Source organism: Schistocerca nitens, chromosome 6, assembly GCF_023898315.1.
Source record: "Schistocerca nitens isolate TAMUIC-IGC-003100 chromosome 6, iqSchNite1.1, whole genome shotgun sequence".
Classification (NCBI taxonomy): Eukaryota; Metazoa; Arthropoda; class Insecta; order Orthoptera; family Acrididae; genus Schistocerca; species Schistocerca nitens.
This window is the reverse complement of record NC_064619.1, coordinates 661,750,827-661,767,598: the sequence shown is the minus strand read 5'-3', so window position 1 is coordinate 661,767,598 and position 16,772 is coordinate 661,750,827. Positions and strand designations below refer to the sequence as shown.

The 16,772-nt window shown below is 46.7% G+C and overlaps 1 protein-coding gene across 1 annotated transcript in view; it reads left to right on the top strand.

Moving 5' to 3' along the window:
* The first annotated feature begins 15,086 nt into the window (after positions 1-15,086).
* The window catches only part of LOC126263560 (putative odorant receptor 71a), a 92,176-nt gene continuing 90,490 nt past the window's right edge, over positions 15,087-16,772 (top strand). Inside the window, exon 1 of the mRNA XM_049960653.1 lies at positions 15,087-15,218. Coding sequence (XP_049816610.1) covers positions 15,087-15,218 — 132 coding nt within the window. The remainder of the gene's footprint in view (positions 15,219-16,772) is intronic.

Here is a 16,772-nt window from a genome sequence, read left to right as displayed (position 1 = left end):
CTGTGTTGCATCGTCAATATGAGCGTTCGAGAGTTACAGTAATCGATTTGTTATGCATCAGAGACAAGCCTAGGTCACACAGGGGAGGTTACAAGCAGTGGCCGTAATCACTCGAGCCCGGTGGAGGGATGTCGCCATGGACCCTTTAGTATTTTATCGTGACGCAATTTCTGTGTTGCATCGTCAATGTGAGGGTTGGAGAGTTACAGTAATCGATTTGTTATGCATCGGAAACAAGCATAGGTCACACATGGGAGGTTACAAGCAATGGCCGTAATCACAATTAGTGTATGTTTCGTTAAGTTTCTACATTGTTAAACACTACGTTGACCATCTGTGCATAAAGTCATACATTTTGATCTAAGCTTTACACACCCAGTCAATCTAAAATGCGTAGTTATGTAGTGCCATAACATAACGTTAGTCAAATTTCGCGGTAGGAAATCGACGTTTAGTCCATGTATAATGGAAATTATTTTATTTTCACCTTCTCCTAATCCTGAGAAGTTATCGCATACGGACATACACTCCTGGAAATGGAAAAAAGAACACATTGACACCGGTGTGTCAGACCCACCATACTTGCTCCGGACACTGCGAGAGGGCTGTACAAGCAATGATCACACGCACGGCACAGCGGACACACCAGGAACCGCGGTGTTGGCCGTCGAATGGCGCTAGCTGCGCAGCATTTGTGCACCGCCGCCGTCAGTGTCAGCCAGTTTGCCGTGGCATACGGAGCTCCATCGCAGTCTTTAACACTGGTAGCATGCCGCGACAGAGTGGACGTGAACCGTATGTGCAGTTGACGGACTTTGAGCGAGGGCGTATAGTGGGCATGCGGGAGGCCGGGTAGACGTACCGCCGAATTGCTCAACACGTGGGGCGTGAGGTCTCCACAGTACATCGATGTTGTCGCCAGTGGTCGGCGGAAGGTGCACGTGCCCGTCGACCTGGGACCGGACCGCAGCGACGCACGGATGCACGCCAAGACCGTAGGATCCTACGCAGTGCCGTAGGGGACCGCACCGCCACTTCCCAGCAAATTAGGGACACTGTTGCTCCTGGGGTATCGGCGAGGACCATTCGCAACCGTCTCCATGAAGCTGGGCTACGGTCCCGCACACCGTTAGGCCGTCTTCCGCTCACGCCCCAACATCGTGCAGCCTGCCTCCAGTGGTGTCGCGACAGGCGTGAATGGAGGGACGAATGGAGACGTGTCGTCTTCAGCGATGAGAGTCGCTTCTGCCTTGGTGCCAATGATGGTCGTATGCGTGTTTGGCGCCGTGCGGGTGAGCGCCACAATCAGGACTGCATACGACCGAGGCACACAGGGCCAACACCCGGCATCATGGTGTGGGGAGCGATCTCCTACACTGGCCGTACACCACTGGTGATCGTCGAGGGGACACTGAATAGTGCACGGTACATCCAAACCGTCATCGAACCCATCGTTCTACCATTCCTAGACTGGCAAGGGAACTTGCTGTTCCAACAGGACAATGCACGTCCGCATGTATCCCGTGCCACCCAACGTGCCCTAGAAGGTGTAAGTCAACTACCCTGGCCAGCAAGATCTCCGGATCTGTCCCCCATTGAGCACGTTTGGGACTGGATGAAGCGTCGTCTCACGCGGTCTGCACGTCCAGCACGAACGCTGGTTCAACTGAGGCGCCAGGTGGAAATGGCATGGCAAGCCGTTCCACAGGACTACATCCAGCATCTCTACGATCGTCTCCATGGGAGAATAGCAGCCTGCATTGCTGCGAAAGGTGGATATACACTGTACTAGTGCCGACATTGTGCATGCTCTGTTGCCTGTGTCTATGTGCCTGTGGTTCTGTCAGTGTGATCATGTGATGTATCTGACCCCAGGAATGTGTCAATAAAGTTTCCCCTTCCTGGGACAATGAATTCACGGTGTTCTTATTTCAATTTCCAGGAGTGTATAACCTTGTTCATCCCCCGCATGAGATCGTGCAGAACCATATGACTTAGTGGTGACCATCTGAGGTTTTTAATCTAACAAACTGAACTTATTGTCTAAGTAAATTTTCTTGTCTGTTAATATGGTCTCAATTTATAGTTAACGCTCATCGGGATTCTATCTACTTAGTGCCTTGTTGTCTAACAAATTTATGGGTTAATATTATATGTAATTTCCCAGTACATAACATAAAGACAGCCAATACTAGGCACTTTTGACTTCCCGTGCGCGCATGCGCGTGATCCGCCATCTGACTCAGTGCATATCCGCGTGCGACAGTCAGTTCCAACGCAGCGTCCGCGGCTAACCGACCGCTTTCCATGAAGTGGGCTCGGGGCTGTTCCTCAGCTAAGTACCGTAGCTTGACATGGTACTACGGTACTTTAGCTTTCTATGTTTAACCATGCCTTATTCTGGCATGTATTAGTTTATTTTATGCTTCTGAAGGCTTGATTAGCTGAAACCTGGGCAAAGACCAGTAGCTTTTCGCAACTGAGGCGGACCTTTGACGTATTAAACCGAATAGTAGTTGTAAGTAGCAGGACTTTCGCCCATTCAGGCTCCTCATCGTCGACTACAAGATCTTTGCCCACATCCTCCGTGCGCGTCTCCACCCAGCTATCGGGAAAACAATCCATACCGATAAGACCTGTTTAGGTGGTGTCAGAAACATCCATAAAGCGTTAGGAGCATAATGCGACGCTATAACGTTGGTGAAGGCTTACAGAATATGGGGCGCCATTGTCGCTGTCGATTTCAGCCATGCATTAGACTCAGTCGACGACGGATTCCTATGTGCAGTTTTGGAATGCATGAGCCTCTCTCCGGAGTCTTCGGCGGTGGTCACTCAATTGATCCACAGGGCGTGTTCTGACATGATGGTCAACAGTTAGCAGTCTGGTCACATCGTTCTGGATGGTCAGTGTGAATATGATGCCCCTTGTCGGGCATATTACACTACTGGCCATTAAAATTGCTACACCACGAAGATGACGTGCTACAGACGCGAAATTTAACCAACAGGAAGAAGATGCTGCAATATGCCACTGATTAGCTTTCCAGAGCATTCACACAAGGTTGGCGCCGGTGACGACACCTACAACGTGCTAACATGAGGAAAGTTTCCAACCGATTTCTCATACACAAACAGCAGTTGACCGGCGTTGCCTGGTGAAACGTTGTGTGATGCCTCGTGTAAGGAGGAGAAATGCGTACCATCACGTTTCCGACTTTGATAAAGGTCGGATTGTAGCCTATCGCGATTGCGGTTTACCATATCGCGACATTGCTGCTCGCGTTGGTCGAGATCCGATGACTGTTAGCAGAATATGGAATCGGTGGGTTCATGAGGGTAATACGGAACGCCGTGCTGCTTCCCAACGGCCTCGTATCACTAGCAGTCGAGATGACAGGCATCTTATCCGCTTGGCTGTAACGGATCGTGCAGCCACGTCTCGATCCCTGAGTCAACAGATGGGGACGTTTGCAAGACAACAACCATCTGCACGAACAGTTCGACGACGTTTAGAGCAGCATGGACTATCAGCTCGGAGACTATGGCTGCGGTTACCCTAGACGCTGCATCACAGACAGGAGCGCCTGCGATGGTGTACTCAACGACAAACCTCGGTGCACGAATGGCAAAACGTCATTTTTTCGGATGAATCCAGGTTCTGTTTACAGCATCGTGATGGTCGCATCCGTGTTTGGCGACATCGCGGTGAACTCACATCGGAAGCGTGTATTCGTCATCGGCATGTTGGCGTATCACTTGGCGTGTTGGTATGGGGTGCCATTGGTTACACATCTCGGTCACCTCTTGTTCGCATTGACGGCACTTTGAACAGTGGATGTTACATTTCAGTTGTGTTGTGACCCGTGACTCTGTCCTTCATTCAATCCCTGCGAAACCCTACATTTCAGCAGGATAATGCACGACCGCATGTTGCAGGTCCTGTGCAGGCCTTTCTGGATACAGAAAATTTTCGACTGCTGTCCTTGCCAGCACATTCTCCAGATGTCTCACCAATTGAAAACGACTGGTCAATGGTGGCCGAGCAAGTGGCTCGTCACAATACGCCAGTCACTACTCTTGATGAACTGTGGTATCATGTTGAAGCTGCATGGGCACCTGTACCTGTACACGCCATCCAAGCTCTGTTTGACTCAATGACCAAGCGTATCAAAGCCGTTATTACGGCCAGATATGATTGTTCTAGGTACTGATTTCTCAGGATCTATCCACCCAAATTACGTGAAAATGGCCGGCCATTGTGGCCGAGCGGTTCTAGGCGCTTCAGTCTGGAACCGGGCGACCGCTACGGTCGCAGGTTCGAATCCTGCCTCGGGCATGGATGTGTGTGATATCCTTAGGTTAGTTAGGTTTAAGTAGTTCTAAGTTCTAGGGGACTGATGACCTCAGATGTTTAGTCCCATAGTGCTCAGAGCCATTTGAACCATTTTTACGTGAAAATGTAATCACATGTCAGCCCTGGTATAATATATTTGTCCAATGAATACCCGTTTATAATCTGCATTTCTTCTTGGTGTAGTAATTTTAATGGCCAGTAGTGTATTTGCAGCAGCGCTCGAACCAGCTTTCCATGGTGTATGACGACATTTGGCAGTCATCTGCGTATGGGACGTGACCATTCGTTGTGGTGCATTCCCCCGTGATATCTCGTTCCAGGCCAGATCAGAGGATGAAATACACATGGCGCTTCAGGGGCTACGCCAGTACGGGGTGGTCGCTGGGAGCATCATCAGTCTGAAGAAAAATAAATACATAAACGTCGGAGGAGGGCTTACTGGAACAACGGCGGTGTCTTTTGACGAAGTGCCTGCACTCAGATGTTTGGAGGTGCGGTTTCCTAGCTATGTTCGCCGCACAGTGGCAGCTACGTACCATCGACTACTACACCAGACACATGCTCTGATACAGTGTCGAACACGCTGTGTCAGCACCTATCTCGTCTCAAAACTGAACTATTTCGCGCACATCCCTTGATTTTTGCAATGGCCGACAGATTTCAAGTAGCATATGGACATTTCGTGGGCGCTGGTCACGTTTTTAAAGCCCGTTACGTCACCCTGACACTGCCGCAGCGGGCGGGCGGTATCGATTTAATTCATGTCTATAACCGTGTGCAATCGCTCTATCTCAATACTATGCGTCGAACGTGGGCCTCTGCCCACGCCAATCTGAGGGCCACCCTGATAACTGAAGTGGCAGCACGCTCTCTACAACCACTGGTTTCTGTGGGTCACATTTCACCGGCACTCGCCCACATTGCAGGGTTCTTAATTGACCTCAGCGGGCCTCCAGTCGACACGAATGCCCCGCACGAAAGACTATTATCGCCCTTACTAACAGCAACAACCCGTCTATACGGCCGCAGACTGGCACCCAAAAGTTCACTGGAACACGTTGTGGCGAGCAGTACACACGCCTTTTCTACCTGTGGCGGTGCATTCATTGTGGTACACGTCTGTGAACGGGAAGTTCGCTACTCGTCAGCGGCAACACTGCGTTTACCTGACGTACGACCACTTGTGTCCGAGATGCTGAGCCGCTAATTCGGATGTGCACCGCCTGACTTGTGACGCGACCAGCGACTGCTGGCTGCTCACGCAACGCATGCTGGTATTACTTTTGCGGCGATTGTCAGAGCCTGTCTTCGCTGACGATATATTGCACCCCGACGGAGTGTATTTTCCACTATCCAGGACGAATGCCGTTGACTGGCGGAGAGGCATGGACCTTTACTTCATCACACACACGAAGGTACACTCGACGTTTGGTCCCTACTGATGACGACACATGCCGCTTTCAGCCGCCACCCGAGGTACAGGACCCACTTCCCTAATTATTTAGGTTCACTTGATGCGAACCCTCCTGCTCATTAGGGAGTATGAGACGCTGTTACTGAAGAAGAGTCCTAGAGCATGTTGATCCCCTACGGACGGAATAAGGGGGAACCCCTACCAACAAAGGAGATGACTCGGACGCTCGCTGCGGAAGTCGTAAGATCTTTTGTTAATAAAAAAAAATAAATAAACATGCTTAATCCTCTCTCTGATCCTAGAGCACGTTGTGTGGGGGTGACGACGGGATGGCAGTGCCTCGGGTGTCGACCCCTGCCATACCCGCTGTCCTGCTTGCGCAGAGGTTCGTTAGATGAAAAAATAAAAAAAAGTAATCGCACGGCTTCATAAGATGGAAGACTCTGGATCGACTCTCGCTGCTGACACTTTTTTTCTGCGTTCCCATGTAATTCTAGTAACAGGTTCATTATGATTGGGCAAATTATCAGTATCTAAGCAATCATTTATTGGCAACATAATCTTCACCTTGAAAATTTGGGTTTTTCTCGAACATTTTGGAAGTAGTTTACCATTAATACCGTATCCCTGCAGGTACGTTTCAATCCACCACGAGCCTATTCGTCCGGTATAGGTACAGATACGGTGCGACTCACCGTATGAACACATTTTCCCTGTAATGTTGCAGTTAGTTTTGAATCACCAGAGACAGTTGCATGTGCACCAACAGCTTTCGGTTCGTGGAAGGAGAAAGGGAACATGTTTACGATCACGAAGAATATTTCATTTGTTTGTTACCCCAGAGGTAACTCCATGCCAACGCTACATGTTCGGTTTTACGAGTAAATGTTTGATGCGCCTGGTACTTCAACAGCAAGAGAACGTGATACTGATAGTGAAGCCTTGAAGTTTCAAAAGTACGATTAAAAACGGTACTTGTGTACAATGAACAGCTCCTTCTCCAAAACAATCTGATCGCTTCGAAACCTTATGCAGCAATGACACAAGAACACATGGAAATTGAAGAAGAAATATTTCGCACAATTTTCGAAATGCTAGCGGAGAAACAAGTCGTCGTACAAGACGAAGTAATTGCGCACCAAGACGATTACTAGGCTGAAGAGAAGCAGTCGAAAATGGACAGCGATTACGTTCCGCAGAACTACAAGATTAGGGTCGTCAATCTTGAAGAGAGCATCCAGGCTGGAGTTTGGCCACTCTTCTTAGAAGGGGAGCTTCACGTCTCAGAAACATGAAATGTTTGCAAAGATGGGAAGAACATATAAAACAAGGTGGAACAAGGCATGGACAACTTAAAAGCAATTAATTCGTGGGCCTGTGATCGTTTCATAGAAGCTCAAGAGTGAGATCAGCAGGTGACGACGAGAAGCCCCTAGCAATGGGCTGCTGCTGATGCTAGACAATTTCCTGATTTAAATTTTGAAGCATCTGACTCGTGGGTCGTACTGTTCAAATGAAGACATCGGATTCGTCAGAGGAAAATCACCAGAGTAGAATCCAAGAGGAAAAGCGATTCACTGCAGCAATTCGTTGGTGCAGCAACAAATTTCCGAATGCAGACTCGAGCCCTCATACCAAACCACGACAAGGATTTTGTTATTAACATTCATCAAACCGGTGTTACACACAAAAATACCTGCTCGATTTACATCAGTTGTACTAGCATTATTATAAACCATGCCATACTAATTTATGAATGTTCGTTCTAGTCTCCCAATATCAATAATCTTATGACCGAACTCTCGCCGAATGCGGAACAGAGGTGTTTCTTGTGCAGCGAAAGGATGTGCACAAGGTGAGACATTTGTACACTGTACAGTAGGCTGGCACCGTATCTGGAAAGTTACTACCAACGGTATTCGTTTGCTTCCAGGAGACCACTGGCTCATTTGGAACAAGGGCACAAAAAGTAGCTGATGAATATGGACACAAATACAAAAACGTTATGATAACAACTTCAAAGTCCGGAAAACTCATGACATTACTATCTACATGGGAAATTTCTAATTGACATCTTGAAGTCGTACGTGAGAGAAGAACAATTTCTTTTGCTGCTCGATTCATGGGGAGAGCAAACGAACCCGGTTTTGTACGACGAAATTTTTCAAGATAGAATGGTTCTGCCAAAGTGCGGTATTAAAGGAATTTTTCCAAAATGTACTCCGTTGGTGCAGCCCCGCGAAGTTTATTTTTACAGGAAGATGAAAACATTATAAAGTGACTACATACGTTTAACGTGTCCATGCTTGCCTGTTAGCCAGGCACGTTATCAACAGAAGGGGCAGGCTGGTTTACTTACATCCAAGCCAAGCTGTGCCCAACCCAGATCATTCTAAATTCCCCAAATGCGTTTTTGCAAACACAAATTTCATTTTTCAGATTATGTTGATCTAAAAAGTACCTGTCTGAAAGAAGAAGCTTTTCTTTCATACTAAGCTTTCTTCGCGCTTCGTTGCATACCACCTGAAGGTGGTTTTTAATAACCACTGAGCCACATTTTCTTTTCTTTTTCAGTCAATGTTTGCCCTAAATGTACAATGCCCATGTACTCTTAAATGACCGTAAGTCCTAAGCACATATTTCCACACACTAGCCAGCCATTACGTCTTTGTCCTCTTTCAAAATATTTATGGAGTGAGGAAACTGCTGGTCAAATTTACAAACATGTCTTAACATACTCGAGGTTCCCGAATGAGTATTTAGTAACTTTTTACAGGATTTGCTTTGCGAGACACCTCCTGATTTGTCTGAAGCTGTCTCATAAACACACTACAACATTTCCGCAGCTGGACTTCGCCCCTTTTTCGTGGCTGGTACATGTTCCACAATTCTTAATTTCTCCTCACTCTCCTTTAAGTTTGGTTTGTTCATTTTGCTGTTTCCACCGTTATGATAAACGAGTTGCAGAGAAACTCCGGGTGCGATCATACACTTGGCCATTCTGGACTGACATGGATACGTTGGATTGATAGCGCAACCTGTTGTCAGTTGCAGCCAGTTGAACGGCTCCCGTGAAGTGGTTGCGGTGGAGACAGAGCCAGGCAGGCTGGAAGAAAGTTTGTCACTTCTGCCAGAAACTCGTACTTGTATGGCCTAGAGACAGCCGTTAGTCCGTACGAACATTACTCTCAGTAGCGTCGATTCCGGACGATGGTTGCTGTCCTGTTTTTTTCCCCCAGCGCACCCTTCACAGTATTTAAAATATTGTCGGTATCGCTTCGTAGATCCTATATATCGTAATGGAACAAAATACATACCTAACGAGACCAGATGTTTTAATATCAGGTGCTGCGGTCGTTCTAAATGGTTAAGAAGCTGATAATATCGACCAGTCACGAACAGGCGTCAGCCATGCATGGATATGCAGCCTGGAATAGAGACCCAGACCCCGTGTGGTGTGCGGCAGCAAAAACTGTTGCTCTCCTGTGGCGAAGGTCGAGACAGTTGAATACATACTGCGCGCCTAAAAAGCAGCAGTTTTCTCCAAAGCCCAGCGCTCGAATCATAGCCTTGCTTCTAATTTGTGTACGTCCCTTCTTTTTAAAACATGTGCTTCTTTAATTCAAGACAAGTGGGCAAAGAGTTTCCGTCTTCCTCAAAATGACGTGGCAAGATTATTATTTAAAAAAAAAATCCCAAAGCGCAATACAAATTACATTACAAGAACATTTAATGTGGAGGGAAGTACCGATCACTGTGTTTCATTGGTGTTGCAGTTCCCTTTGTTTGAACAAGAACACTATATACAGTGTGAATAAAATAACTTGACAGTTGACACTCCACGCGTTGGAGCTGTCTTCCTCCAATCACAGTGCTCAACGTCACCGAATTGTTTGCCGTTGCCAGGCGGCCACAACCAACGGTCAGTTCACTTCCAATTCCTTGTCTGGCTTTTGTTGTTGCTGTGATTGGATACCGAGTCCTTTTATTACGCATTTCATCAGTCATGATAACCACTCCAAAAACAACACACATCACAGAGATTGGCCGACAGCAGATAAGCATCATTAGACATGACATGAGGCCAAACGTTTTGACGGCAGCAAATCATCGAGGCAACTCGTTCTGTAGGGTAATTATTATAAGACTATTACTCTACTTACTGAAGTAGTGCAAAAGTTAAGTAACAAGCCTCCTATGCGGAAAATCGTGGGTTCTAATCTCTTCAACGCCTTTATTATTTTTCTTTTTTGTATTAAAGAATCTTTATCAAATCGAGTCTGGTTATTATTATTTCCAATTCGCTGGCTTAAATGTAGTTTTTCATTTTTAATCTTTTGTCACACCATTTTCATCATTTTTATTTGCTCTTATTTTTTCTTTCTATCATTCTTTTCTCGTTTGGAATGTACCTGTGTCGCCTATAACCTGTAACCGAGTGCTAATCAGGACTCATTGGTTGGTATAGCGTCACCTCGTATAGCCAGTATGAGGGTAGTTTCAGATAACTGATGAAAGCGAGAACAGTTCGCTTTTAGCGCTGAAACTGAAAATTTTCTGTCTTTTGTTTGCTCGTAGAGGTCTGCTTTAAACGCATGCCATCAACAAAGCGAGCGTGATTAATAGTTCTGCCACAAGTTGTTGAATGCTGTTTTCTCAGATACATTTCACATCACAAGGTTGTAATAAGGTTAGGGCATGAGTCTAAATTCAAGGCTAAGAAACACCTCGTATGCTGCAGTTCAGTGATTGGTCACTGGAAATCAGTTGGCGTTCCCGCCGTATCCGACTGCAGCCGCTTCCAACATAGCACAGCGTTACATGAACGGACCTTCAGCGTTTTTGACGTGACCAACTGTATTCGCGTGTCACCTTTAACTGAGCGGCAACCGTTTTTGGCAACACTGTAATGGTGACAGACTTCGGCTATCAAGTAATTTTAATCGGCCTATAGCTGTATGTTCTGTACGCATTAGAAGTTAGATTCACAATAGAAGCTTCTGGCTGGCTGTGGCGCAGCTAAGGATGGACACTGTGAAGTACCTGAAAGTCTTGGTGAAGGGTCCAAGTCAGTCGTAACGCTGTGAGAAACCCAATGAAAAACAAACATCGAACTTAGGCCAAGTCCACAGCATAGGTTGCCAGTATAATGATACTGGGCATGTACCCGCTAATCATGCAGGGATGAATACTACACTGCCTTGTTGTCCCAAAATGAGCATCTTTATTGTTCTTCTGAAGACCATTGGAAGGCGGTAGGGGGGAGTGGCGGGGAAGGGGGGGGGGGGGTGCGCCTCAAGATAGTTGCTGAGTGCGGGCTGCCTGCTGTAAGTATGCGGCGCCGCCGGTTGTGACAGAGAGTACATAGTCCCGCTCCCTGAATCGCTGACAATTGCACCCGGATTGGGAGACATGTCACTCGTTATGTGAGTGGGTCAGGAGAGGACACTGGTCACACAAAACACTTGTTGTGAGGTCTCGTGGCCTGCGACGCAACCTGGTTTTCACTCCGATAATTCACAACATTGCCACGATGATGTTTCATGGTCTGCTCATCTCATAAACAATTCGTTGCTTATCCGGTTTAGTGCTTACAGTAGCGGACTAGGATAGTTATAGGGCTTACGAGAAGGTAGCAACAGAAATGTATTTTACGTTGCGTGAGATAGAATTAATAGATTGATTTTTCAGTAGACTTAACATTATTTCTTCTCGGATGGAAGCCTGGAGGATCTCTTTGTGTTCTTCTAGTACCTGCCGATATTATTTTACATGTTTCATGCAGCGTGGTAGGTGCAACCATAGAGCGAAAAGGCAGAGATTTGAAAGTAGAGGTAGATGCTGATCGTGTTTGCACTGTAAAAATCAGATCTTGGTCCGCTGGATTCCACAGTCACGGAATTAACACTCACAATCACAATAAGATTCACCAGAGCCTTACCAGTGCACCATATGCAAACAGGGATTGTGACTTCCAAATCTTTCACTCGTGTGTCCATGCCTCGTGTATAATTCCCACTCAAGAACCGGCATTCGCACCATTTTTGAGAGCAATCGCAGCACCTGACATTAAAACTAGTTTCCAGCAGCAGTATGCGGACCGATTTGAAAGTTACTGCCAGATTAAAACTGAGCCTCAGGCTGGGATTGGAACCTGGGACCTTTGCTTTTCACAGCCAAGTCCTCTTCTCACTGAGTTATCCAGTTATGATTCACGACCTACCCTCAGCTTGACTTTCACTGGCACCTATTTTCCTACCTTTCAATTCACAAAAGTTGGGTTACATACCTTGTGAGCCTAATACTCCTGGAAGAAAAGCTTGACTTTCACTGGCACCTATTTTCCTACCTTTCAATTCACAAAAGTTGGGTTACATACCTTGTGAGCCTAATACTCCTGGAAGAAAGGATATTATGAAGAAGGTACAGGGGATAGGCAAAATAATGTGAACAAATGTACTTACTTGGGAACGGTTTATTACCACATCCCTAAGTTCTTCTCATATTGCATGGGAGGACAAAACATCTGGATAATATTACTTAAAGGAGGACAAGTCTTCGTCATAAAGAGGGAGCCATGGAGTGCAAACATTGTAGATGAACACAGAGGTTGGAACATACACTACAAATATTTAAGGATGTTCGGTGCAAGTACCACTCTGAGACGAAGAGATTAGCACAGATGAGAAATATCAAGCTGCCACAAAGCAGATGAAGGAAAAAAATTGACAGAGCTATGAAACGATAACAAGGTGAACAATGCGACACTGATGCTTCAATTATTGTCTGTCATGTTGTGATGGTGATGGAGAAGACTACAGACAAAGTATTTGGACCTGTATGTGGCAGTGGAGAAGATTTTACATGAAATTGTGAGGTGTGTATGTGTAACAAGGGGTGGGGGGTCGGAGGCAGGGTGGATATATGGTAGACCGGGGGCAGGCTCCTTTTAACAAGGCAGCAAACAAAGCCTCCTCATAAAAGCTTTGACCTTCATTTGCCCATAATACAGCTGCGATTCTTCTTGGAATACTGGCATATAATGGTTGGTTGGTTGGTTTGGGGAAGGAGACCAGACAGCGTGGTCATCGGTCTCGTCGGATTAGGGAAGGATTGGGAAGGAAGTCGGCCGTGCCCTTTCAGAGGAACCATCTCGGCATTTGCCTGGAGTGATTTAGCGAAATCACACATATAATGGTGGAATGTTATGCCACTCTACTATCAGAACCTCTTCTAACTCTTGTAAGTTCGATAATGTTCAACTCCAGGGACTATGCTGGCCAGGGAAGACGCTGCAGTTCAGTTGCATGCTCCTCATACCACGATTGTACTGTCCTGGCTGTGTGAATTGGTGCATTATCGCCTGAAATATGGCACCATTGCTGGGGGAAAATATTTGAATGATGGGGTCCACATAATAGTTGAGTGTAAAACATCCTTCGAGAGTAATGAATATCATGATATGGCTGCCCACACCATCACACTTCCCCATCCATCCTTAAGCTTTGGACTCAAGCAATCAAGATTGTAGGCTTCTTTTGGCGTTCTCCTAAAGCAAACCCGGCCTGGTGTTGGAAATAACGAAAACGGTGACTCCTTGGACTGTATGACGTGTGTCCACTACTCAGCCGTCCATGATTTATGCTCCTGCCACGATGGTTCAAATGTCTCTGAGCAGTATGGGACTTAACTTCTGAGGTCATCAGTCCCCTAGAACTTAGAACTAATTAAACCTAACTAACCTAAGGACATCACACACACCCATGCCCGAGGCAGGATTCGAACCTGCGACCGTAGCGGTCGCACGGTTCAAGTCTGTAGCGCCTAGAACCGCTCGGCCACCCCGGCCGGCCCTGACACCATGTTTTACGCTTCTTTGGGTTGGTTGTCGTCACTAATGGTTTCGGTATAGCAGCTCGACCACGAATATTCGCTTTATGGAGTTCTCGGTGGACATTGTCGATAGATACGTGGTCTCGCCGTTGTTTTGTGTTGTTTTGACACAATTCGCGTTATCGTACGACGATCTCTGTCATGTAGTTCTGATTTGCGCCTACTATTACGTTTAGACGACTCTGTATTTCCATGTTTTGTGTAGGCAGTCATGGCTGTTGAAACAGTTGCTCTTGAAACATTCAATAAGGTGGCTACCTTGATTACTGATGCTCCAGCTAACCGGGCCCCACAATCTGCCGTCTTCGCCCTCTGTTAGGCCTTCCGTAGCCCGTCTACCACGGCCTCTGAATGCAAATATGAAGTGTGCGCCGGCCGGAGTGGCCGAGCGGTTCTAGGCGCTACAGTCTGTAACGGCGCGACCCCTACATTCGCAGGTTCGAATCCTGCCTCGGGCATGGTTGTGTGCGATGTCGTTAGGTTTAAGTAGTTCTAAGTTCTAGGGGGCTGATGACCTCAGTATTTAAGTCCCATAGTGCTCAGAGCCATTTGAACCATTTGAACGAAGTGCGCACTACTCGTAAACAACCTGCACTGCTGCCTAGTCTGTACTGAACAAGTACAGTCCAGCGAGCATGTGCCTTACCTACGTTGCTGACCGTCAAACACAAATACCCCATTGCTACCACTTGTTGACATTATTTTGACTATCGCCCGTAGGAGGAAAGGTACTGGCTGAAGTAAAGCTGTGCAGGTGGGTGGCGAGCCATGCTCTGATAGTTCAGTCAGTAGAGCACTTACCTGCAAAAGGTAAGGGTCCCAGTCTGGTACACAGTTTCAATCTGCCACAAAGTTTAGTTCAAACATGGTGCCTCTTTGCTTATTATGTAAATTGAAGGTGGAGCTGCATTAGGACTTTGTGCGGAATCGGCGGCGAGGAGAGAAAAAAATCTACTGGTCGGGGACTCGAACTCAAGATCTCCTGCTTACTAGCCAGTTGTGTTAACCACTGCGCCTTCCAGACACGGTGTTCATCGCAAATGCACCGACTGTCTCGGCACGCTCCCAGTCCGACCCACATTCCCACCTATAGCCACCTAACCACCGTATCCGTCCGTATCCTCTGTGCCCGCTAGGAGGTCGAACGATATTTTGCATCCGCCCTGAATGTTGTGGATTCATTGCCCATCGAGGTGAATCAATTAGATGAATGTGTGGTGTCTGTTCTTTCGGACATGTACAAAAGAAATGTCACCACGCTTTCATATAACTTACGTACGTGTTTTCCATGACGACACCAGTCGTGCAGATTGGGAAGCTGATCAGACGCGGTAGAGGGACCTGTGCCGGTGTTGTGCAGTAGGCTATCACTAGACGTGCTAGTCTCACCCGAGTGTGGGCTGCCTTGCAGATCTGGTCGTTCATGGGGCAGCGCGGCCGCATGCAGCTGCTGCTCGGCCTCCTGCTGGAGATGCGGCGCCGCTACCAGCGAGACTCCAGGGGCGCCCGCCCGCGGGCACAGTCCAACGGCGTCACGCTCTTCTACATTCTCCAGGTGGGGCGCCACAAGCCACCTCGGCTCGCTAGGCGCACACTACTCACTGCTCTTTCCAGGCTATGCAGTAGTATTTAATTTGATGACAACGTTAGATCCAGTGGTATTACCTGTTGTTGATGTTCTTCTGATGTAAGACTGCACTTTATTGATTAGTAGTATTAGTGTTATAGGACGTATGAAGATATATTCCCTACAAGCTACGACACTATCTATCGCTTGAGCCTTGTCCCGCAGTTACTCAGGGTCAGCCATCATTAATCGGATTTGGCAGGTTAATGTTTAAGGAGTGGCCGGATGCCCTTCCTGCTGCCACCCCATATCTCCCGGGACGGAATTAGTGTACCCCCAACTGACTGCGTCGAGTGTAATCCGTGGAATTGTGCGAAAGTGTTCAGATGTAACTGAGGCGGAACATGGGGACCAGCCCGGTATTCATCTAGCGGGATGTGGAAAACCGCCTAAAAACCACATCCAAGCTGGCCGGCACATCGGCCCTCGTCGTTAATCCGCCGGGCGGTTTCGATCCGGAGCCGGCGCGTCTACCTGAGTCCAGGAAGCAGCGCGTTAGCACTCTCGGCTACCCTGGCAAGTTCTACAAGCTACGACACTGTTGCGAATAAAACAATGAGCCGAATATACAATAAATTTCTTTTACTTCACGTATATAGTCACAAATGTTTTTTCCATCAGACTACCGGTTTCAGTTTACAATCGCCATCTTCAGATCTGCAGCAAAATATGGGGAAAAACACAAATACGCTAGTAGATTGTCTACAGCTTAAAACAATAAAATAGGTACAATGACAAGTACTAATGACATACATATGCATATGCATTTTAAATATGAAGAGGCATACCTGTTTTATAAAAACATGTCCTAATATAGTGCCATAGTGGCATCGTCAAATGATAAACACGAAATCAGCACCAGCATCGTCAAATACAAGTAAATAACAGCATATGCAAGAGTCATCTTGTCAGCAGTACTACTGTTTAAAACAAACTGCCGTACAGTAGCCACAAAATTTTTGTGCTGCAAATTCATCAGATGTCGCTACTGTAGGTATATACACATATTCTTCAATGTAATCGGCTTACACGTTCCACCTTACACCTTATAAGCCAATTACAGACTTTACCGGTTCCATCTCCCTTTATTTTAGGTGGTACAATTAATCACTGAAGAATATGCGTGTGCCTATAACATCTACATCTGGTGAACTTGCAACACAAACATTTTTGGCTACTGTACTGCACTTTGTTTTGAACAGTAGTACTGCTGTCAAGATGATTCTTGCATATGCTATTATTTATATATATTTGACGATGATGGTGCTGATTTTGTGTTTAGCATTAGACAATCTCACTATGGCACTATATTGGAACATGTTTTTATAAAACAGGTGTGCCTCTTCATATTTAAAGCGCACAAATGCACATGTATGCAGTAAAAAAAAAATTGTTCAAATGGCTCTGAGCACTATGGGACTTAACTTCTGGGGTCATGAGTCCCGTAGAACTTAGAACTACTTAAACCTAACTAACCTAAGG